General features: G+C 52.6%; 9 protein-coding genes across 10 annotated transcripts, besides 6 other annotated features; 4 read left to right on the top strand and 5 right to left on the bottom strand.

Moving 5' to 3' along the window:
• Positions 1-254: 254 nt before the first annotated feature.
• On the bottom strand, positions 255-2,097 carry EKO05_0006895 (uncharacterized protein; the record flags this gene model as incomplete). Its single annotated transcript, XM_038940779.1, has 2 exons — positions 255-2,014; positions 2,064-2,097. 2 exons carry the CDS (start codon positions 2,095-2,097, stop codon positions 255-257), a joined length of 1,794 nt encoding a protein of 597 aa, XP_038797424.1.
• A 369-nt stretch (positions 2,098-2,466) lies between these two features.
• Positions 2,467-2,489: a tandem repeat.
• A 56-nt stretch (positions 2,490-2,545) lies between these two features.
• Positions 2,546-5,551, bottom strand: EKO05_0006894 (uncharacterized protein; the record flags this gene model as incomplete). 2 transcript variants are annotated; one of them, XM_059636906.1, is made up of 4 exons in its annotated part: positions 2,546-3,669; positions 3,717-3,851; positions 3,921-5,396; positions 5,464-5,551. In XM_059636906.1, the coding sequence occupies 4 exons, from the start codon at positions 5,549-5,551 to the stop codon at positions 2,546-2,548; spliced, it is 2,823 nt and encodes a 940-aa protein (XP_059492889.1). The 2 variants fall into 2 exon arrangements, with proteins under 2 accessions (XP_059492889.1, XP_038797423.1); XM_038940840.1 differs by having other exon boundaries at positions 3,717-5,396.
• Positions 5,246-5,271: a tandem repeat.
• Positions 5,272-5,307: a tandem repeat.
• A 1,269-nt stretch (positions 5,552-6,820) lies between the features above and the next one.
• On the top strand, positions 6,821-8,406 carry EKO05_0006893 (translational activator for mitochondrial COX1; the record flags this gene model as incomplete). The annotated part of the gene is made up of 2 exons (XM_038940841.1): positions 6,821-7,643; positions 7,691-8,406. The coding sequence occupies 2 exons, from the start codon at positions 6,821-6,823 to the stop codon at positions 8,404-8,406; spliced, it is 1,539 nt and encodes a 512-aa protein (XP_038797422.1).
• A 404-nt stretch (positions 8,407-8,810) lies between these two features.
• On the bottom strand, positions 8,811-9,470 carry EKO05_0006892 (uncharacterized protein; the record flags this gene model as incomplete). The annotated part of the gene is made up of 1 exon (XM_038946249.1): positions 8,811-9,470. One exon carries the CDS (start codon positions 9,468-9,470, stop codon positions 8,811-8,813), a length of 660 nt encoding a protein of 219 aa, XP_038797421.1.
• Positions 8,839-8,887: a tandem repeat.
• Positions 8,982-9,025: a tandem repeat.
• Positions 9,471-10,069: 599 nt separating the features above from the next.
• Positions 10,070-11,366, bottom strand: EKO05_0006891 (uncharacterized protein; the record flags this gene model as incomplete). The annotated part of the gene is made up of 2 exons (XM_038940829.2): positions 10,070-10,971; positions 11,024-11,366. 2 exons carry the CDS (start codon positions 11,364-11,366, stop codon positions 10,070-10,072), a joined length of 1,245 nt encoding a protein of 414 aa, XP_038797420.2.
• A 1,097-nt stretch (positions 11,367-12,463) lies between these two features.
• Positions 12,464-14,020, top strand: EKO05_0006890 (uncharacterized protein; the record flags this gene model as incomplete). The annotated part of the gene is made up of 1 exon (XM_038946248.1): positions 12,464-14,020. One exon carries the CDS (start codon positions 12,464-12,466, stop codon positions 14,018-14,020), a length of 1,557 nt encoding a protein of 518 aa, XP_038797419.1.
• A 2,464-nt stretch (positions 14,021-16,484) lies between these two features.
• EKO05_0006889 (uncharacterized protein) lies at positions 16,485-17,644 on the bottom strand (the record flags this gene model as incomplete). Its single annotated transcript, XM_038940698.2, has 2 exons — positions 16,485-17,198; positions 17,255-17,644. 2 exons carry the CDS (start codon positions 17,642-17,644, stop codon positions 16,485-16,487), a joined length of 1,104 nt encoding a protein of 367 aa, XP_038797418.2.
• Positions 17,645-17,911: 267 nt separating this feature from the next.
• Positions 17,912-17,939: a tandem repeat.
• A 2,518-nt stretch (positions 17,940-20,457) lies between these two features.
• Positions 20,458-20,994, top strand: EKO05_0006888 (uncharacterized protein; the record flags this gene model as incomplete). The annotated part of the gene is made up of 1 exon (XM_038946247.1): positions 20,458-20,994. The coding sequence occupies one exon, from the start codon at positions 20,458-20,460 to the stop codon at positions 20,992-20,994; it is 537 nt and encodes a 178-aa protein (XP_038797417.1).
• A 1,202-nt stretch (positions 20,995-22,196) lies between these two features.
• On the top strand, positions 22,197-23,080 carry EKO05_0006887 (uncharacterized protein; the record flags this gene model as incomplete). Its single annotated transcript, XM_038940730.1, has 3 exons — positions 22,197-22,475; positions 22,524-22,753; positions 22,807-23,080. The coding sequence occupies 3 exons, from the start codon at positions 22,197-22,199 to the stop codon at positions 23,078-23,080; spliced, it is 783 nt and encodes a 260-aa protein (XP_038797416.1).
• Positions 23,081-23,243: the final 163 nt, after the last annotated feature.

The raw sequence follows: 23,243 nt of genomic DNA, 5'->3' as shown, positions 1-23,243 counted from the left end.
AACGGCCCTTCTTACGCCACCAGTTTTGCATGGACGTTGTTCAGTTGCCGTAACAAGTAGTTTGGAACGGCCCTTTTCACCTGGGCAATCGATGGTTTTTGCTCGAGTTGCCGTGTGTGGTAATTGCGGGTGGCGAGGACGGCGAGGTTTTGTATCTAGGAAAATAGGGGGGAGGGTATCACGTCGACTCCAAACTCCACAAACTCCGTGTGCCTTTGCCCAAGGCCAAGGACCTACGCATTCAAACGGTGCACCTAGAACATCTCGTCTAGTCCACTTTCATTCAGTACGCTCCTCCCCCTTCTTCGCTGCCCTGTTTCTCTCTCCCTCTCCTGCATCTTCTCTCTGAATGTGTCTTCGAAGCTCATGCGATATCCCTCTTCCTCATTAACAAGCTGCTGTTCTGCCAACAGACTATCGTCCAGCGCCGGGTCATCGCTGTCTGGTAATCTCCGCACCGGTGTTCGCCCAGTCAAGATATCATACAAGCTGTCCTCGCTGACTTCGCTGCCGTCAGGTGTTTCGAAACGTAGTATAGCGTCTTTGCCGTAGGGCCATGTGAATATGTAGCCAGCTTGGTGAGCAAATGTAAAGACCGGCTTCTTGTCGGCAGGGGTAGATAGCCAAGATGTCGTCCATTTTGTAGGGAGGGCGGTAGCTGGCTTATCGATACGGGAGGACAGGTCGAGTATTGCTGGAGGAGGCGCTGATGCTGATGTCGAAGCGGATGTTGAGGCTGAGAGGTTAGAGGCTTGGTATAGATACAGTGTAGGCGAATCGTATGTTGTTTGTATAAGAAGAAGCATGGGGTTGTCGTGGTGCCATTGCAGTGACTTAATCGGCGCGTGTTGGATGAGGATCATTCGGGGTCGCAAACTTCGAAGGTCCCATATCCATACTGTGCTCGGTGTTGAGTCGTCTCTTGTCGCGCATAGTGTGCCATCGCTGTTAAATGCAAGGGTGCTTATCCCCTGCTTCATGAGGCTTGTTTCGTTCTTTTCTAGTGGTGCTTTCGGCGGTGTAACGGGTTGCGGCGTGAGTTTGTACGTCCTGTTCCCTTGTCCGTCTACTTGCTCAGAAAACACAGGCGCGCCAGGGACGTCAATGACGGTGGTGTGGTCTAAAAAGACGACTGGTGAGAATGTCCGCGTCGACAGTATGCGCACTCGACGATCCCAGCCGCCGACGGCTAGCCATTCTGCGCCAGGAACCCACTCCACACTTTTGATGCCCAGACCCTCTACACCCCATCCTCTAGCATCGTTGGAAGACTCGCGAGTGATCGTGCGGTACAGATGCCCATCGGCGGTGTATATGCAGAGGTTATATCCCGTGGAAGGCGCATCCCAAATTGCAATCCAGCGGCCATCGCGACTCCATTTGAGTCCAGCTGCGTCGATCGTGGGCAGCTCAACGCGATTGATGAGTGCATATGTGCGTGGCGCAAGTAGCATGAGGACGTCCATGCCTGACGTTCGACACAGCATAGCCATAGCCCCTCCTCGTCCTGCTTGTCCGCTGTCGGAAGGCCTGAAACCCCATCCCTTGCCCTCCCTCCCGGGGAACTTCGGATCCCTAATCTCGATTGATCTTCCAGATCTCAGGTTCCATACCTTGGCGCAGGCACTGAAGTCGCTCCAAGCAATGACCTCATCTTCATTTGCACCGAAATCAACATGTACGTTTCTGCCCATACCACCTGAGCCATTGTTGATTACAGCGCTCCACTTGTCGTCGCGCAAATCATATACGCGTGTCGTATTGTCATCGTGGATGAGAACGCGGTTCGAGATCGCCCGGGGCGTGCGACGCGATGATGTCGACGCGGAGTAGGATATATGTGCAGGAGTGGCAGGCGGCGACCATGCAATGCGAGAGGTCTTTACATCAACAGGCGGTGGTATTCCTACACTTCTTTGTATCTCGAACGTTGTGAGACATCGTATTTGTAGGCGGCCGTTGAACAGGCATGCGGCATGTGTTGCGCTTGGTGAGGGAACTGACACAGATGCCGCTGCGGCGTATCAGCAGATCGTTCGAATCGTTTCAATCGGGCTCCCTACCTTTGTACAGCGAAGAAATTTCTACATCTTCCATTGTGTCTGAGCGCGACCGGTGTCGTGGAGGGGAAGTGACGGCTGTGTTGACGCACGATAAACAACGTTCGGGCTGGGTTAGAAACACCAATCAGAGTGTCAGGCAGTCCGATCATATCGGCTCGCAGGAACATGCTCGCGCAAAGTCATCTAACGGACATCCCAAAACTATGCCATTTCTGCTATACTTGGCTCGACCGTAGAAGCAGCGAGGGTATCGATATGCATGTCAAATACATCGTCAAAAACATCGTCAAAATATCAACAAATCCAATGCTCGCCGAACATAACAACAATCTCACAGGCTCTAAGGCTTGGGTTCTAGTTATGGAGTCATCTGAACACACCACCATATACCGAAGAGGTGTGTAAAAAAAAAAAAAAAAAAAAAAAGGGTGTGTAAGAGACCGCGCACGCGTTGCTCTCCACATCCAACGCAACAAGCATTCTCAAGTGCTGTAAACGGGCGCTTTCATCAAGACACTCTTGCCTCTGATCTGGACTGCTACGCCGACAGCCAGGCGTACGCGTGGTGGAGCCAAGTCGTCTTTTGGTCCACTTGAGCTTCCAGGTGGTGCTGTGAGGCTCTGTTGGCTGCCACCTTGGCCTAGAAACGACTCGCGCTTGCCGAGCGATGCTGATGCAGTCGTGGGCTTCTTCGACGCACCTAGTCCGCCAAAAAAGCCCCGCTTCTTATCTTCCTTGGGAGCCTGAGACCCTTGCTGTCCCTGCACATCTTGGTCGCCCGCAGGTGCATTGTCGTCTAGCTTAGAAGCAACGCTCTTCAAAGAGACTCTGTCAGCCTCATCTAGTTCAACGATTGGGCTTGTCAATGGTGGGATACCGGACTCCACCTTCATGAACTCCGACACGATGCCATGACCCGGTGGAAAATACTCGATATGAACCTCTCGACTTTCCAATGGCAAATGCTGAGCAATGCTCACAGCCAACTCGACAATCATAGGTACGCCACCAGCAAGATCTGGTGGTGCAGGGTCGTTCAGGAACATTTGCAGTGATGCGATGAGTTTCTCGTTCAATGTTTCCGTCAATTTCTGGCGATTTAATTCGGCTTGGGGCGCTCTCAGCAGATCTGAAAGGCCTTCAAGCGTCGCCAATCGCCAGTTGATGACCTTTGCAGCAAGCGAGTCTTCGTCCTCAGTGGAATGGCACAAGGGCGCGAATTTGCGGATGTTGAGCTGGATCATCTGCAGCTGAGTTGAGAAACCGGGTTCTAGGTCTGGATGGAAGTATTTCTCAAAGATGTTCTCTACTAGCCAGTGCGAAATAAACGCTCGGCCCACAGCAGTCATCTCTTGCTTGCCGATCTCTACTGCAGTCTTGTTGACCACTGGATGCAGCCAAGGCGGGATCGATTTCCAGTCTTTTCGGATAGAGAAGGATAGCTGGGCAATAAGCCCATCAAGCCTGTTGAAGCGAGTGCCGTATTCACTGTCGTCCCAGGATGTACGTGAGAGGGATAGACGTTGATTTGCAAGGGTATTTTGCAGTTGGTGCACTTGTGTCTGCTGCTCGAAGAAATATCGTTTCACTTTCTGGTATTTTTCGCCTGCAGTGAATCAGTCGGGAAATCATCTCGGTCTAGTGAATACGTACGCAAAACTTCGTGCTCCTTCATCATCTTTTCGATTTCCTCGACAGTCATATCGCTGGTAGCCGACCGAGGTGGAGGTGTTGCACGCTCTGTCTCTCCACTTTGCTTGTCGCCTCGATACGGTTGCCCTTGCGAAGCTGTGGGTACAACATTAGCTCCGAATGATGCGATGCCTGGCGACACAGGTGGCTGTCCTTGTGGCTGACCTTGCGACGTGGGTTGTTGTAAAAGTGACGAGTCTCGAGACGAAGTCGCAGACGGCTGCTGACCCCCGTCAGTCACTTTGCGCAACCTGCCGTTGCTCTGACTGCTTGGCGCCATGTTGTCCTGACTTTGATTGTGAGCTGATACCTTCGACGTTGGCGAATCTGAAACCTGAGACTGCTGGTTCTGCTGTTGATCGTATGTCTGATAGGTCTGGTGCTGCAAAGGTGAAGGTGGAGCGGGCTGTTGTTGAGAAGGTGGGCGCAGCTGTTGCAGTTGCTGCGCGTCGACAGGCTGACTTTGCTGCACAATTTGTGGTACCCCACGAGTCGCCTGAGGGTGTTGTAGTTCAGGTTGGTGTAGAGATGCAGTCCGCACAGGGTGTACCTGCTGTTGGCGGAAGTCTTGGGTTTGCGGCAACTGGGGCTGAGATGGAGGCACAAACTGTTGCTGTTGGAGCTGTGCGCTCTGGGAGTGGCCGTCCTGCGGCGATTGCCCTTGAGCTTGCTGGGAAGCTTGCTGCTGCTGGTATTGATAGAAGTTGCGCTGTTGCTGTGCAGGATCCTGACCATGCAGCTGAGCGTCTCCAGGACGAGGGCTCGGTGCCGTCTGTGGAGCGAATGTCTGATATCCGTCTGAGCTTTTGGGGTGTTGGACACCCGGAGGGTAGTTTTGATACTGTTGCTGATTCGCCTGGTGTTGTGGTTGTTGCGCACCCTGGTGTTGATCGGGGCTGTAGTGGTCTACCCCGCCCTGCTTCTGATAGCTACCTTCGGTGCTTACTGGGGTCCGATTGTATTGATCCTGGAGAGAGTTTGGAACAAACTGCTGCGAATGCTGTTGATATTGATGATCCTTGGGCGGCACCTGAGGCGTATTGGGGTCTTGCTGTAGGAAAGGGTCAAGACCTGGGCTGCCCTCGTCTTGCTCGATCGAGGTGGGCAGATGTTGCTGGGAACCGTGCCGCTGGTGGTACTGCTGCGGCGGCGTGTTCAGACTAGGTGCGTCTTGCGCGTGGTACTCCTGCGGTCGATTCTCTCTCCCTCTGGTCGACTGGCGTCGTCCAATTGCGCTCTTGTTTGCCTGCTTCGAGTGGTCCTCCTCCTTGTGCCCTGTCAATCCGGCGGCAATGCGGCTGAGTCGCGATTTCTTGGGTTGTTCGTGTGCGTATACAGGTGCAGGCAACGGTTGTGAGCCAGGTCGAGGCTGATCGAAGCCAGATGCGGCGTCAGGGGGGGCAGGCTGCTGCTGGTAGCCCTGCAGCTGGTCCTGGGAGCTTAGGCGGTGGCTGTGACTTGTACTCGTCGTTCGCTGGGGATACTGCTGCTGTTGTTGTTGTTGTTGTTGTTGTTGCTGCTGCGGCCTGTATTGCTGCTGCTGCTGCTGCTGAGCAACACCAAGTGGAGGTTGCGGCAAATGGGGCTGCTGGCCTAGCTGCGCCTGTTGCTGCCCGTTGGGATTCTGGAACTCGTTGTTCACTGTGCCAGCGCGTACCGTCAGCCGCACGACCTTTCAAGACTATTGGGTGTCCAACCGCGCACTTACCAGAGGGCACAGGTGAAGGTTGCCCAGACGTATTGTCCACAGACGTGTGCGACTTATTCGACTTGAGCCACGAGGGTTTGGGAACCATGTTTTGGCAGTTGGCAGCTTGGAGCTATGCTGCGAAGCTGCACGTTGGGGGAGATGCGGGGCGGAGCGATGATGGCCTCCACTAGGAATAAACAGGGCGATCAGCGGACAATGGTGGCCGTAGACTCAGATGCAGGACGCGTCTCTATCTGGGAACACGAGACATTGTTGTTATGTGGACGCGCATAACTTAGGCAAAGGTCAAGCTTCTTCAGCCCCAGCACCGTACACGCAGAGAACCCGGCGAATGAAGCTCTGCGGCCCGTAACACGCTTGATCGCAAGCTAGACAGTTCCGCTAGACACCGGTGGGACTTGCTGACAGTGCGCGGCGGTGGCAGTGCTTCATGGAAGACCGCTAGGCTGTAGGATGTAGGATGTCATGCAGGAGTTATATTGCTTCAACTACGCCTCAATCTCGACTGGTCCGATAGGTGCAGCTTATCTCCAACTCTACCTCCAATCTTCATCACGGCAAGAACGAATGGCATCTAGAGCCGGTTTCGAATACGAGTTCTCAACTGATGTCCATGTTGGGTTGACAGGCACTACGTACATATGGGGGTACCGCCGCGGCCGTCATTGGTTTGGACAGCTCAGCCTTGTGCTTTTTCATGTGAGCTGTCTCGCAAGCAACGTTGATCCCCGTTTGACCTTGAGTCTGGTTGAAGCACACGCCTGTTTTCCACCGGAAGCTCGAGGGCGAGGTTTTGAATCCTCAAAGAAGACATTTCTCAAGGCTGCACGAGTTGCGAACTGTCTGTACAACCTGCCGTGCTATTTTAAGCGCCAGTTTCTCATGCAGACAGACAGGGCCCCCTGTCTTTGCTTTGCTGTTGTACACCACTATCGTGAGATGCTCTGAACAAACTTGGCTCTTTCGCAAGCTCTCGAACTGGTTGTCTCCTTTGCAGAAACAGTCCTATATGTTCGGCGAGTTTACACGTCGGTCACTAGTAACTGTTTGGACTGCCAGAGACAGAAGACAATGCGCGAGCAAAGGCCACTCAAGAAAACCCCTCCGCATTACTTGCAGCTGGCACGTTCCCTTGTATGGTACTGGAAGACGTAAGCGCCATCTGTCGTCAATCAAAAACTAGAGAGTTTGAATCATCGAGACGATCAGCGCGCACCGGGTCATGTGATGAGACATCGGCGCCAAGCTCTGCCAAAACACCGACGCTAGCGCGGGAGCTTTCTATGATGGATCATCACTCCATGCGTTGCGCCTTAGCTGTCACCCCTCCATTACCGGAGACCAATTGATCAGGATGCGACCCTCATATACCTGCACGCGGTGCTTGTCCGCTTTCAAGAGCTCGCGCACGCAGCTACGATCCGCACAAGCGTTCCGCCCTCTTGCCCAAAATGGCACATCGCAGCGAAATCATTCCACCAAAGGTCCGGCGCAACCGAAGTTGGCCTCGCCCCGAAGAGGCCTCTCGACTACGCCCAATCGCAGTTTCGAGAAGCCATTCGAACCGTATGAGTACATCGATCCGGAAGGTATCAAACGAACCCTTGTATTGACGGAGAACAACCTCTTCAACTCGTTCACGAATTCGCCTATACCGCAGATTCGCAAGAGAGCCGCTTTCATGCGACAGCATGCGTACTGTCCGCATCCCGACCATAAGCCGACACGAGCCGTGAAGAACTCCATGGATCTTGAGGCTCGCAAATCGTCCGAGAAGGGCTCTCCGCCTGCCCATGTAAACTTCGAGTGCCCAGACTGCGGGATACCGGTCTACTGCTGCGAGGAGCATTGGGCAGACGACTACGAAGCGCATCTGGAAGTTTGTGATGTGCTGCGACAATCGAACGAGGACGACCATGACTTGCGAAGCGGAAGGTTCTTCAAGGAATTCCAGTTCGCCGAGCCCCAGATGGAGGAGATCCTCGTGAACATGACAAGCTGGGATACATATCTGTACACGCGAGATTTTGATGCGCTCAACAAGGACCGAGAGATGCGACAGGCTACGAAACTCCTCACGTATCCCATGACCATTGCCAGTGTCATCAACGAATTGAGTCCTTATAACATTCGCAAGAATGGAAGGATGACTCCTGAGGGTCTCAAGAGCTTCAGCGGTAAGTTTGATTGTTCTTGCTAGCTGGATCATGCTGACGTCATCAAGCTCTGCGACACACGCTGCACCCCCCGCGATCAGGTGGTGGTGACACTTGGAAGAATGCACGCATCGCACCCCCGTCGGTTCGTTTGTTTGTCCTTGGTGCACGCGCTGAATCGTCTCTTCCGCGCGAGACATGGATGCAACTTGCCTACCTCTTCCACCGCGTTCAATTCTCCCTGAACTTCATTGGTCCCGAAGCCATGGCGAACCGCGAGAAGGAACTTCCTCTTCCTGAGCGCACACCTCTCAATCCCTTTGGCGCCGTCATTGAAGATCGTATCTCCAACGCCATGAAGATTAGCACCTTTGTCGAACACTACCACAACATCCACAAGACGGGCTACTTTTACCCCTACGATCCCTACTTCGACTGCTTCATTGTCTTTCATCCTGGCTTCGGTAACGCAGCATCGATGCACGAGTGGGAGGAGACAATTCCTTTGCTCCTTGAAACCAAGGTTCCAATCATCGCTACCGGTTACTCTCCTTGGGATGTACAGCAGGATATCGATCATCTGCAGAATCGCTACGGCAACGAGATGGACATCCTGCTTCAGCCTGGAGAGAATCTGTTCAGGAGTTTGAGGTGGGATCTCAACGACTTGGACCCCCATGATGTCACTTGCAGTAACTGGGGCGTTTACGCTTTCCGAGGAAAGCGATACGAGACAGCTAAGAAGGAAGAGGAGGTTGAAGTGCATAGTGACAGGACTGCATAGTTGTTCAGTTGTACCGTGAGCATGTAGAAATATGTAAAACAATGTATATACCCAACGCCAAAGATCGACAATAACGTGATATGCATTGTCCTACATCCATATCATGAAGCTATCAGGCCTGGCCGTGTCTATTTCCAGTTGTTGTCCAAAGAGGCTCCAAGATACGTTCGTATCGATATCTTATACTGTCTGCTGGACGTTTTGACCAAACGATTGGTCAATCACTACGTCAACAGATGAGTTGTGACGATATCTTGTTGTTTCGAAGAAGACGAACTTGACCGTTAAAGCAAGGAGACTCCAGCCCTTCTCAGTGCAACGATTGTAAAGCAAAGGCAAACTCAAAGGCCGACAATAATCATATAGACACACGAAAAAAAAAACCCCACAAAGCAACTCCAAGTTCATCTCCAATTCACTGAAGACCGGCCTGCAAGCAAGCAAAAGTAAGCTGCAACCAAGACACAAACAAAAAGAAGCATCAACGACCACCACTGCCTCTTCTGAGCCTTGTTCAAAGCACTCTGGAGGCCTTCAATATTTTCCCTCTGGTTAGCAGCCTGGATCCGCATAAGTCCAAGCTCCTGCTCCAGCTCCCACACAACCTCGCGCTCCACCTGAAAGCCAGCCAGGAGCCGTCCATACGCGCGCTGCAGTTCAAAGTGCCTGTTTTGGAGGAAAAACACATCATCCTGGAGGTCCTCGACCTCGTCCAGACGATCCTCGGCATACTCTCGAAGCTCGTCGTAATCCTCTGCCAACTGTCCGTGCTCGATGCTGAGCTCGTTGATCTCGTTCTGGAGGTCGTGGTGCTCGGCTGCGAGGCGCTCGACGCCTTCTTCGAGGTTCTCAACGAGCGACTCCATGCGTCGGTGTAACGCCATGTGTAGTTCGTGCTCTCCGGGTCTGGCTTCTTCGTGGAGGTAGTCGGCGCCTCCTGGCTCGCTGGGATCGGCAGCGTTGATGTCCGTGTCGTCCTCCTGGAGACCTTCGACGGCATGTATGTGCATGACGTAGTCGGGAATAGGGGGGAGGGAGGTGTTCATGAGGTTGAACGAAGGCATTGTGATTGCAGTGGGTGTACTACAGGGAACACTTCGATATGTGTAAGGTTGGAAGTACTGGTGTAGGAGGACTTGGAGGCTACGACAGTAATTTTTGTATGTGAAGTGCGGCTCAGGAGGGCTTGTAGATACCACAAAGGTACCGGCTCGAGCAGATGAAGGGTAGAAGTGGTGTTGGGTAGATACTGTACACTGTTGAGGGTCTGCAGTGTATTTATGAATTGCAGGGGAATTATTACAGCATGGTTCATCAGATCGACATTTTCATTTACAAAAATTTGGTTCACGCAAATTCGACGAACCTTGAGTGGCCGTGAAGGAATGTTGTGATTGATATTGAAGCGTTGGTGTGGTTGGTCATCTAAAGTATGGTTATGGTAATTTGGTAGGAAATTGTGGGTCACGACCACTGCCGTTGTGCTCTACAGTTTGAGTTCTATGGGCATCGTAAGTGCTGTCATATGCTACTCGAATTGAGCTTCTTCAACCGATTTTGGGAGCTACAATAATTCTTGTGATGTGGTTGACAAAGTGCTGCAACAGCCTAGTGGAAGCCCCAACCTGAAGTCACTGGGTCGTATCTCCGCATTCGTCACGTATCATTCCAGCCTCCACGCCGCGTTCTCACTGATGCAATCCATAGGTATTCTGGGACCCGGAATTGTGTCCTCCAAGAAGACCATCTTCCAACTGCCGGGCTCCTTGTACACGCTCCGGTTCTTTTGCAGCGCCTTTGCTCGCTTCTTCTCTTTCAACGTAACCTCTGAGCTAGGCATACGGATTAGGCGACTAAATTCTTTCCAGTCAAATTTTTCCATGCTACCAATATCGAGAGGAAGAGACCCGTTGCCCCGAGGTTGCGCAGCTGGCTGTTCCGCGATGACCTTGGGGTGGCGTAGATCGAACGTGTTGAGGACGTTGAGAACATCGAGAGCTTTACCGCTGTCGAGCTCGGCAGGACGTCGCTTGAGGTACACCAGGGTTTTGGCGAAGAAGCGCTGCTTTGCACTACGGCAAGCCCCGGATTCCATGTCGAGCAACTCACGCGGGTGGAAATCGAGCTCGGCCTTACAACTGCTCATCATGAACACGTTGAAGTAGAGACTAATCTCCATGATCAATGTCTGAGAGGTGATCATGCGATATTTAGTCATCTTCGCGGCATGCTTCAGTTGGTGGCTGCAGAAAGGGACGCGGTACTTAACGGCTACTCCCCACCGAGACCAGTAGTCTGTTGAGTATGTGACAGGCTTGTGTACACCTTCTCCATTCAAAGGCTCCCATTGTGCGCCCGCAAGGTCCAGCACAATCTTCGCTCCACACTTAAGTGTGATCTCATAGACGCCTTTGGTATCGCCGCGCCCGTCTACGTCGGGATACAGCTGATCTCGCCGCCTTGTCTCGAATCCGAAGCTTCCTTGGGCACGCACAATACGTGAGGATTTTTTGGTTGGATAGTGTACGATCTCCTTAATGTCTGTCTGCACGTCTTCAACTAAATCTGTGGTATGGTATTAGTCTCGATTGAACCTGCGTATTCCTTGTTTTTTTACCTTGGAAGAGCGCCCGCACTGCAGCGTGCATGACCACAAAAGCCCAGACCGAGTTGCGATGAGCCAGCAGTGCATGTTTTGCATCTCCATCGAACGCGCTGAACGCCTCAGATGGAAATTTGATGAGCCAACCACCCGCGTGGCTCCAGCAGTCGGTGATACCTCCTGAAGCTGTCACAACGCCTGTGCCATCAGTGACTTCGACAGCAACAAGCCTGTGATCTTGATCGCGCTTGATGCACACGTTCTTCATGTCGTAAGACCATGTGTTCTCTAGAAACGAGTAGAACAATGTCTGTGCGATCTTGCCGGCGTTGATCGCTCGCTCCATGTCTGAGGACATGGCGTGACGAAACTCCATGTGTACCTTCAGGTGCTCAAGCTCGTCCCTCTTTTGGCAGTCAATGTCGCAATAGAACCGAGCGTCTGTTACTATTCCTTCACCGTCCAGTCGTGCGCAGTGATTGCAGTAGTTCGTGGTTTCCTCGTCACAGACAAGGCACGGTTGCCAGGGCATCGATGCAGTTTGGGAGTTGAGTAAGTAGGGGAGGCAGAAGTACGGTGAGAAAGACTAAATGAGAAACAAGGGAGCGAGTTCGGTAGCCTGTAAAGAGGAACACTGTCCGTCAAACGAGACTGTAAGTGAAGGCAAAAAAATACGATGGTTGCGTAAGCAAGACGCGAATGACTTGCAAACCTCTGCTATTAAAGCTGATGGGTTCGAATTATGAGAGGAAGATTCTGGTGAGGCTTTGGGCACACTATAAGTTTGCTATAAACTGTGTGTTTGGTGTTGCTTCTTCAGTAAGAATGTGGAGAAGCAAGCAGCATCTGTTTTCGGTTCAGCTGCACCATTTTACGTAAATGTGGTTGAACGGTCGATACAGAGGGGTGCAAGAGATCTTTCCTGAAATATAACTTCATGGGGGCAAGTAGACTGTGGAGATATTTGTCGGCAGGCAAGAGAATCTACCTGGACACCGTCGTGATTCATACCTGGAGCTTTCCCCACGGGGTGCAGAGCTTCAACATGTAGAAATCCGGTAGGAGTGCATATGACGATATTTTGGAATTAAGACAGCTAAAGTCCTTCTCAATCATCCTCCCAAAGCAGCATCATAGTAAATGGCATACAGATTTAACACACCACGGGAAGCATGACACACAAGCCAGGTAGGATTGGGTGATTACAGCGCAGTACCAAAGCTTCACAGTGATGTATGCAAAGAGTCGCTCAAGTTTTTGTTAAATTTGGCACATAAAGACCACTCTCACAATGCATTTGCCTTTGAGGAATCCAGCCAAGTGAGGTCGCGCTCACGATATTCTTCACCTTCACAGTGCTTTTAACACTCTGACAGATCTATATATTAGCCCGCTTCCCTCCCACTTCAGCTTTGTAAATGCGCACATAGACAACAAGAACAACTGAACAAGGCAATGGCAACTATGAGCACCCAAATTATCAACTTCCCTGAGAAGAAATGCTCATTATGTCGGTGTTCGCTTCCCAAGGAAGGGTTCTTTCGCAAGGGCAAAGAATGGAAGACCTGCAACTATTGCTCATTAAAGGGCTCCTGCAATCGTAGGGCACAATCATTATTTTTTTATGACAATCTAGGACGGCTTACGGAAGGACTACAAATCGGACAGCCCCTGGGTCAAGTACCAGCACAACTCCAGTACCAGCAGCTGCTGACCGAGCAGGTTCCGTTCGAGCAACAACAGTTTGAACAACAACGATTTCAAACCCAAGCCGAGCAACCGGGTCAGCGGATGACGATGGATTGTCTTCTGAATGACCCAGAACTTTATGCAGCTATACCATCACAGCTATATGAGCCACAGCGAGGGACGATGCATCCAACCCAACAACTTTACCAAGCAGACTCGACGCAAGCCCAAATTGACCAGCACCTGGCCTGTCCGATACCGGAGCCAGAACTATTCGTACCACCATCCCCAGATTTTCCTGTGAATTCAGACATGGGTATACCTCCTCCATGCCATTTGGTGGATCTCAACTTGTACAGCAACTTCAAGACTAATGGAGCAGAGCAGGACGACTACAACTTCGACTTTGCCCTGGGTCCGGGTGATCCGGAGTTTGACTTTGAGGAGTGCCTTACGAATGCTCTTTGTGCGGATTTGCAAACCATGAATGGCGTTGAGCCATCGTTTTTCGATGAGCCCAGCCTGGAAAATAGCATTGAGCGAGCAAATTCGATGTCTCCGACGAAGGAGTGTGATGCCAAGTATCAACCTCCGTCTCGCAATTTTGATTTGGTAGACTTGAAATCTGCTGCTACCCAAGGGAACCTCTTTCCGACTACTGCTGACGGGCCCAAGGCTCAAGCGCAGGATGCTGAGGAGTGCATGCCTAAGCCAGCGCCAGCACGCTTCTCTCTCGACGAAGTTTTCGCAAACTTGGACGCGTCGCAAGACATTCTTCACCAGCCCGCCATCCCGAATCGAAACCTGGCCGGCGCAGCACTCACAGCGTATCTCGTTTCCGAACTTGGATTGGCCGTTCGCCTCTCCCAACTACACTGCCGCTGGCGGAAAATGAAGCAACACAACTTCTTCAAGGAACTGAACCTGTTGGCGAACCTGGAGAGCCTGGAGACCATTACGCCTTGGGGCCCCTTTTCAGACGTGTTGAACATATACGAGCTTGGTCTAGAGAAAGTTATCGATCGCCATGGTTACAACGAGAACCTAGATTGGAGAATGGAAAACGCTGCCAAAGCCAGCATGCGAATTCTGGCTCGTACGGTAAAGGCTTATGTAATTCAGATGGTTCGCGAGGCCATCGATCAGAACATTCAAGCTTTGCTCAAGCTGTTCCTGGTTGGAACTGATCACTCCGAGCACAAGATCAAGACTGAGCTCGATCGGCAGCTGCGTTCTTTGAAAGCAGCAGTCGTTGAGAATTGCGAGGATACTGGGGTCTTACGTCTGAAGAAGGATTGTCGAGGTACCTATATCGAGGGCTAGAAGTCCTTGGATGCTCAGGTGTAGAGACGTGGGAGGGACCGCGATGAGTGAACATGTAACAACGCTATGATTAGGACAGGAAGAGCTTTGAATAGCATAAGGAGACATAACGCAAGGACTGTGCGTATAACTTTGAATCACTTTTGCTCTGCTGTGGAAAAGGACAAGTTGACTAGAAGCTCAGACTGGCACAGACGGAGCCAATGGCCAGTCTTTGTAAGCTACCCTGACAGGTATCAGCTTTGTGCTCTTGGTAGCTATTGACATTCATGCATCAGCAAACACCAAAAACATTGTGCTGACGATTTGATGCCTTGGTCATCCGCTTTCTAAACGCAAGCCTTAGGTGAGCATCGACGCGCCACGTCTTACCACTGTGGTGCACTTGTCCTCGAGCCTCTCTTCCTCAACCATGGCCTAGCTCCCTGACTCGCCTTGTTACACTCAGCTCACCAGTGACGTTGAGGCTTTTCGCAATCATAACCAAGCTCCCGCTCCAAGGGCCCGGTGCCTAAGCCTCGCCGCCATCACGGCCACGGCACGGGCACTTGTTTCGATCAGCGGGCCATGGTCCCAAAGAAGTCCTGCCGTCTCAGAATGCACACAGAGTTCGGGGTTCCGGTCATCGGTAGACGTCATGCAGCCCTGTCCACTTGCTCGATCCTTTCGCCAAACCCCGCCTACGTCACCAATCAAAACCCAAGCTGCACCACCATCCTGGTGCGTTTAGTGCTGATGATCGCAGCCTTATCGCCAAAACTCAATTGCCTGTATGGCCGAGGTGATCTGCAGGACTGCGTGGCTCTGTAGGATCAGATAGGAGGTGAAATCATTGTGCACGTGTGCATCGCTGTCGCTTTGGCTGTAAGCACGGTGAGGGTTGCGGCCGGTGCTGGTACAGAGCACGCCTCCTGACCCTAGAAGGGAACATTCGTTGACCGGAGCGAGAGGCACGGTACAACGAATGCCGATGTGGATCTGTATTGATCGCTGGCTGATCTGCTTTGAGTTTCATGGGATGCATGGGCTCGCGTCGCCGACTCTACAGAGAATGTATAGACGCCTAAGATGCCTGCTTCGATCTTCAAGGATCTACCATGACAGTATTGGGGAGTACAGAGATGCGGCTCTGCTGTCGACAGTTGTTTTGCACGCATTGCTTCTTTGCATTTTGCAGCCCAAGGGTTTTTTTTTTCTTGGGTTTGCGTGCTCGTGTGCAAGTGTTGTTTTACAAGACTCTGCTTCTCGTTCGACATGTTTGAGATGCACGGATCCAACCGCCAGTTTCAGACAGGAGCGGCGACGTGGCTGCACATGGCACTCGAGGCCTACGCCTGGCGCGGGAGTCGGACATGGCGTTCCTATCAACGATCCACGTCCAAATAGCAAAACCCGTCGCGTGCTTAGGATGCAAGAGCCGCGGTGGATACCAGTCGACGCTGCGCTCGGATGCAATAATTTGTTTGTCCCGAGCAGCAAGATGACCACCCACCGGCGGCGTCCAAGACACAAAAAGAAAGAACATTTTCCCATACTACTGGATACTCCAGTGCGGTCCAGTCCACAGGTGTAGAAACCCAGTGCTCGTTGCCGCGCCACGCCTCAGCTTGGCTTCTTAGCCACTCGATCCGGAGCAGCGGTCTGTAGGGCGCTCTCTCGTCTCGGTAGCTTAGCCATGCGCACCAAGGTCTGTTTGGCCCAGAACATCTGCCGCTACGGTTTTCAGCTCTCCACAAAGCGCTAGCGGTGAGTCTGAAGCTGTTCGAGTGTGCTGGGCCGGAGCACGTTGACAAGGGAGCCGCAAGGTGGATCCCTGGCCTTCAGACATACCACCTGACGGAATACAGTTCGGAGTGCGCGACACGTCTACCGATAGGCGCGGACGGTTGGACCTGGTGTGTCAATAAGTTCTCGCACAAAGAGGCGTGCATGGGGATCTGAAGCTGGCGCTCTAGGCCACATGGTCACGATTGAGACTGAAAGGAACTGATGTGGCAATGAACAAAGTGTGCAAGTTTTGATGTATAGATGATGAATTTCTATGTGGTGAGGACTACCAGACCTCGGTTGGAAGGAGATGCTGCGAAGGGTATAATGAAGAGTTGTAGATCCATCGGTGAGGTGGCGACCTATCGCCTGAATGCAATGTGTCGCTGTCATTCCTAAACGCCTGCGATGCCATTGCCGCACACTGCGAAAGAAACTTGTGCTAGTGAGAAACTCTCATATGCAGCGCCCGACAGAACCGTACAGAGAAAACCGAGATAAGCGTAAAGTGCGTGAGGTTGTGCCACCATCCCACCATGTGGACGGCGACCTCAACGCCGTGGCGTACGTTCGTGCTGGTGACGAATCACGACTTTGCTAAGCCAAGAACGTCTTTTGTGAAAGTACCCAATCAAAAATGAAGATGTGAAAGGTCTTAGGTCGCGCTGGCTGCGCAGTGATAATGATCGTGAACTGCTCATCGGCGGAAAATGTTTAGCAGACTCTTGCGCTTAGGCATTGAATGCTTTGTTGTTTTGCTTTCAGGAATTGGTGGCGGGATCAGATTGGTACTGGGTTTCCTGCTGAACTTGCTCATGATCGGCTCTGATTGCTTGCGGTTGATCTTGCTGTCCACAGACTGAACTGGTACGCTCTCCTTGAGGCCGTTCTCGTTGACAGCTATTCCGGAATCGAGTGGACCAGGGCTAGGAAGCGGAGGGGTGACTGTTCTTCCTTTGGTGTTAGCCTTGGAAGTCTTGCGAGAGAGCGTGATGCTACTCTTCGCTTTGGCGACACCAGATCGGCGGGAGGTCTTGGTCATAGCCCGCTTCATGCCTGTCTCCTCAGCCTGGGTGCGCTCAAGGTTTTCAATCTCGCCCAGGATGGTCATCCCGTTCATCGCAAAGCTCTCCTCTTGTATCGCAACGAACTTGACAATGCCACGGTCAATTGGCACGCCAATCGACTCGGTCATGAAGTTCTGGATCATGGCGGCATTGCGCTTGTTGAGAGTTGGCTGCAGCTGCACGGGCAGTGCATTGATGGTGAGAATGTAGGTCGGCTCGAAAGAACCTCCAAGCAACAAGCACGCAGAGTGGTTGACCGTTATCATAATCGAGGTCTCGGGCTTCTGGTAGCGCGTCGAGAGATGGTGGGAGAGGTCGGTGACAAGGGTGTACTCATCCTTGATCTGTGCGCCGATTAGCATGCATAAAAGGTGGAGCATCATGGAGATTAGCAACATACAATTACATTGGTCCTCAGCTCTGCAACAATGGGTGCATCTTTGGTCACGCGGTCGCGCGCAGATGATGAGGTACCCTCTTTGTAAGAGAACTGCTCCTCGTAGTACTGTGCGCGCTGGCGGGAGTAGGGGCGTGCAATGTTGGCACCGGCAGATGTAGCAGGCCGTAATCTTGAATCATCGAACGCAGGGGCTTCCAAGATGGACCGCGGGGATGATGTGAAGGAAAGCTGAGATGGCGATGACAGTGGTTGCACATCGTTTGGCTCGGGGGCAAGGAGGGCAGCACCAGCCTGCTTAGGGAAAGCATTCGATGCCGAGTAGGTGGAGGTGGATGACGGCCGTGACATTTTCGCTCCGGTGGAAGTCGAGTTGTTGACAGAGTGAGGCATAGCAGGGAAAAGAGTATAAGAGGGTTCAGAGGTGAGACGAGGCGAACTGTTTGTTTGGTCGGTGAGGGGAGCCGCAAATTCCTGAGGTGTATCCCTAGGGTTGGGACTCGCTGGATAGGTATGGATGCAAGACGGTTTGTGCAACCTAGCGCGCCGATCTCAGGTCCAATACGTTATCTGTGCGTAAGACGGCTCCTATCAGAATGGGGTGATCAGACAGCGTCTACCTCACTTGAAGACAAGAGGTCTGCGAGAGGTCTGCGTTCTGCGTGAGGGCTGGCGGGCGGGCGGGCGGAGTGGTGATGTATGAATGTAACCCCGGTGCTAAGGGCAGACTGCTGTTGTTATGTAAAAGTCTCGGTTGCGTGCTCCCCGCAAATGGGCAAGAATGAACGACAAGAGGGCGGGAACGGTGCTGGTGAGAAGCTACCGGTAGCGCAACCACTTTGCGATATTTAAGACTACACCACCGCGGTGGCTTGGTGCAAGTGTGAAGAGCAGTGCAGCCGCTTTGGGAAACAGAGAGCAGGGGTGTGTTTCCATCACGCGCCTTTCGCTTTCGAGACCTGCATGAGATGCTTGTCCTTTGGGCTATGCGGGCGCGCCCTTGTCTGGTTCTGAATGTGGCTTGCTGGGGTGTAGCCGCTAAGCGCTCTGCCATCGGCCACCCCAGAACGATGCGCGTCGCGGCCGCAGCGCGCTCGCTCAGCAGCCTCACGCTAAACATGATCACCGAATTGCATTTCGAGATCAGCACGACCATCAGCCTCCGGTGCCGACACCACAAGTGCTTTTCCCAGCTGCAGAGACTGCTGACCGTCGGCTTCGGCGGGTGCAGCTCCACATGGCTATCCACTCGTCAAAGAAAGGTTGAATCTCTGTACCGTCCACTCTGTACCGTCCAGCAGGGCGCCTCAAGGTCCCACTCAACGCTGCAAGCAGCTTCACGGCCGACCTGACCCTCCAGAGCCACGCAACACACCGCTGAAGCCGTTTGGTCGTGCCTCCTAGCTTTCTAGCTTCGAAACTAAACTCCGCCGTGTCCATTCCGTCCATTCCTTCCAAGCCTGCCGATTCGTGACAGACTACCCTGACTTGACTGGGCTCGAATCACCCACATTCGCCAACGCGTTCTAGAGGTCCCTCGGTTTCAACAGCCGCGGCCGTGCTTCTTGTCATCTTGTTGGGCTTGAATGTCTTGCTTCTAGCTATGCCATCTGCCACCGCGCAAGCTGTCACTTTTGATCAACACCTCGCGGCGTCCAGATCTGCCAGACTGACACAGCATGACGGGGCGCGGTCGACCTCGGTGACCAGATTCTCCAGATCGCTTTTGTCGCACATGACTGTCAATCCAGCATCGAGCCGAAAAGGCGCACACAAGGGGAACCAACGCCGAGCTCCCTGCCGTTCTGTGATGCCACAGCGTTACCACAGGGGAGCGCCTGGCCGCTACATTGAGAAAGGTCACATCTCCACATGCGTCACCATCGAGTGATCTTACGGTTCCTGACGACCTTCAGTCAGGTTGACTGGCAATCAGTCATCTCGCATCAAATGCAGGTACCAGCTCACGATCCTCTTCGAAGGTCTCGACCGCCGTGCAGGACGGCAACTGATGTGGACATTACTCGGCCATTGACACACCCAAAAGGGATGTTGACGATGTCGCGTAGCTAATTAGCAGTGCATTGGTTATCTCCAAGCTATCGTTCCTCTTTGCAGACACGTGAAGCTAACCAGGATTAAATATTGATTGTTCGATTTGCCCTCTAGGGAGGGCTTTTGCAAACCGGTTCTTGCACGCCTGACTGTGACCACACACCTATTGGAGCACAATTGCGACGTTCGTGTAGCCGGTTGTCCTTCCATCTCAACTGCTTTGTTTGTACAACGCGTGGTGTGGTACACAGTACGGCACAACGCATGTCAGGACCCTTTCGAAATTCGAATGTTGGATGCGCGCTGCAGTGTAACGGCGTATCCAGAGTGGCACTGTACTGGCTCTGCAGCCTGGGTGCACACGACGTCGTCTTTATCCTGCATCGGTTGGACGTGCGTGTGCGGTCATTTCGTCCAACGTCTCTATTGAATCTGCCCGCCTACGCCCGTTCGCGCCACAAGCGTCCACGATCGTGCATCTCACAAGTGCTCCTAGTCGTGCCGTAAGTACCCCGGCGGGCCAGCCCGTTCAATACGGCGAAGAAACGCTTGTGACAGATGGCCGGCGCAATCATGGTGGAAAGCTTGACCGGCGAACCGTCTTGTGCAGTGACCTTCGAGTGTGGACGGAATCTGTACTGATTGTAGCGAGCAAGGATCGCAATCCTCCTGCATAGAGGCAGGCCCAGAGTAGTGGCTGAGTCAATGAAGGGCCTACGCATGTGGTGTTTGTAGAGATCGTGGAGGCAGTGTTCACATGTTCCTATTCCGTCCAAATTTCCTACGCTGCGGTTGCGCTCGCTCTTAATGGGGATGATAACAGATCAGCATGCACACCACATGATCCTACACCAGGGTACTGGTAAAGGTTCGAAAACGTTTGTATCATGGCACTTGGAGGGAATGCGTACGGAAACAATAGAAACGAGAAAAAAAGCTTCTGTGGTCAAGCGGTGAAACAACCAAGTTGTGTTCGTAGTTTCGCAGCCAAAGGCGCAGCGCTCATCGTAGGCGAGGAGCGAAGGGCGAAGATGGCATTGTTTTGACCATGACGTCCTCACGTGTCTTGCGGCTGCGTCTCGAGCGTTTTGTTCTCCGCATCATGCTTGCAAGACCCACCACCCCAATCCAGATCTGACAGCCAAACGAACATGCCACCCAAGAGTGCAAGCGCAAGTGGAACAACTCGCAAAGGTCCACAGTTTAAGCCTCCACGACCAGTGAAAGCACCAGCGAAAGCCTCAGCAGCTGCATCGCGTGCAGCCGGCGCGTCGAAGAGGCCCAATGCCCCCACTGCCAGGTCTGACTTCCAGACAGAGACGACAATCATATCCTCTGACGAAGAGGACGCGCAAGAAGACGATTTCGATGCGCTCAGTGACGACCTGATGGAAGATGTACCTGCGCCAAAACCCACCAGAGCTGTTGAGCCCGTGACAACAGCACACCCAATACCAGCGCCACTACTTGCACGACTACTACACGAAAACTTTGAAGACACCAACACACAAATACAAAAGGGAGCAATGACATTGACGGGTCGGTACATGGAGATTTTCGTTCGGGAAGCGCTTGCTCGAGCCAAACATGAGCGCGCAAGGTCGGCGAGGAACGATGGCATATCAGACGGTTTTTTGCAGGTCGAAGATCTAGAGAAGCTTGCGCCACAGCTAGTGTTGGACTTTTGAACCGCAAGCGACATACAGAGTGCTATGGCGCGCATGTCTATGTCGAGACGTTCGTTCGTCATGGCACAACAGGCAAAAAGTGGGCATGATCAGCACCGCAACAGCGAGCGTGGCCTACCATGTATACGCAGCTGGTGAGTGAATACCGAAGTCTATCCGTGGTTCAAGGAGCGGCTGTCATGTGTCAGGCAACACACATTTGGAGCCCCTGGATGTTTGCATAACCAGCATTGTTTCCCTGGAACAGACTCCAGGTGGATACGTCGCGGAACAGGCGAGGCATTGAGGTGACGGGCGAGACAGCTAGAGGGAAGCCTGAGAAGCAGAAGATCATCGAAGAGCACACATACAATTATAAGTGAGGTGTTGCTAGTTTGATGAAGGACGTTGGGAAGCAAAATAGATTGCGTCCGCTCCCACTTGTGCTGGCCGTTGCCACCCAGCTGCGTCAGGTCAAACTCATCCGGCATGACACCAGGCACTGCTCAGGTTCTCCACTCACAACAGAAAAAATCGGCTATTGCCTGTGGACGGTTTTGAGTTTGCCGGCGCCCAGGTGTTGACGTTGTTCGGCTGGAGCGCGCTCAAACACGACTGGAACATGAAGTGCTTCGCCAACTCCACACCCAAGCTGAAACTCGCGACGACAGCACATTCGCACACCCATCTGCGCAACAAAGCGACAATATACACTCCGAATGAAGGGCTACCGCAGCGATTTCCATTTGTCGAGTATGTCGTTTTCTGGAAGTCCTTGATCGCATTCCTAGAATGTGCTGCTGCTGCTCGCAGTCATCAGTGTTGTGCGCTCCAAGTCTCAATTGCAAGTGTACGAGGGGCTGAAGCATGAACGGCGTCCAGCGCGTCGCAGACTGCCCTTCATGTGTCGGGAAAGCTGCTAACCGCCACGACGACGCCTAAGCAAAACGAAATCAACGAGCGTTCCGAAGCCGTCCTCAATGCCTTAAGAGTATGCCTATACCCATTTCTCAGGCTCACTTTTTCCACTCCACATCTGTTCTGCTTCACGTCTGTCGCTGCCATCTCTTCTAATCTCTTCGTTCATCTCACCTTGACGGTATCTTCAATTCTTAATACCTGGCTAGTCCAGCTTCCAGAGCGCTAGTCGCCTGCACCACTCTCTCGAGCATCACATACTAGTAATTCGTCGGACCAAGTCTCTTCCAAGACTCATCGCCACCATGTACTTCTCGAAATCTTTCATCGTATCCGCCCTGGTTGGCTTTGCCGCGGCACAATCATCAGCATCGTCCCAAGTCATCTCAGCTTCAGAAACTCTAGCCTCGACAGCATCTTCGACAGCATCTGCAGCTGGGACATCGTCAACATCGTCAATATCTGGCGCGGGAGTCATCACACACACTATTCAAGTCGGCGGGCCGAACGGATCACTCGCCTTCTATCCCAACAACGTGAAGGCAAACGCTGGAGACATGATCCAATTCCAGTTCCACCCAAACGTGCGTCTGAACAGATCCATTGTAACGATATCACCTAACGTCTAACAGAACCACTCTGTCGTTGAATCCACCTTTGACAACCCTTGCGTACCCATCCAGAACATCATGTCCAACAAGACTGATGCCTTCTTTTCAGGGTTCATGCCCAACACCACACCCTTAAACTCGACGTCCCAGCTTCTCACCTATACCATCCGCGTTCCGGATGACACGCCTATCTGGTTCTATTGCTCACAAGGCAAGCACTGTCAAGAGGGTATGGTGGGAGCCATCAACGCGTAAGTGTGCTCTGCTTGAGCGTACATTCGATCTACACTAACACGTTTGATAGCCCTGCATCCGGCGATAAGACAGTGCAAGCTTTCACCGCACTTGCCGCCAAAGCTTCTGAGAACCTTAGCCCTGGTCAAGCCGCTGGCTCTGGTAGCGGCACGGGAACCACATCGCCCTCTTCTGGATCATCCGGCTCGCCGACACTGGGAAGTGGTGCATCAGGCACATCGACCCCCAGCCCATCACAGAAGACCAACGCCGCATCGGTGCTAAGCATTCAACCCTTCTTAGGCGTTGGTGCGGCTGCAATGGCTGCTCTCGCCTTGTGGTAGAGCAAACTCGGAGTTTTCGTTTTTTATGTGCTTTCGGTGTAGAGCGCTGGGTTCGGAGAAGATTTGTTGTGATACCATCCTACGACTGAGCTGGCTTTAGTGTACGTTTATGAGGCGTTTCTTGCAGTAGCTCTTCCCGTGGAGGAGGCAAATGGTTCGTCAG

This window comes from Ascochyta rabiei, chromosome 11 (assembly GCF_004011695.2).
Source record: "Ascochyta rabiei chromosome 11, complete sequence".
Lineage (NCBI taxonomy): Eukaryota > Fungi > Ascomycota > Dothideomycetes > Pleosporales > Didymellaceae > Ascochyta > Ascochyta rabiei.
Note: the sequence above shows the minus strand (reverse complement) of the source record. Positions and strands in the feature narration are given on the sequence as shown.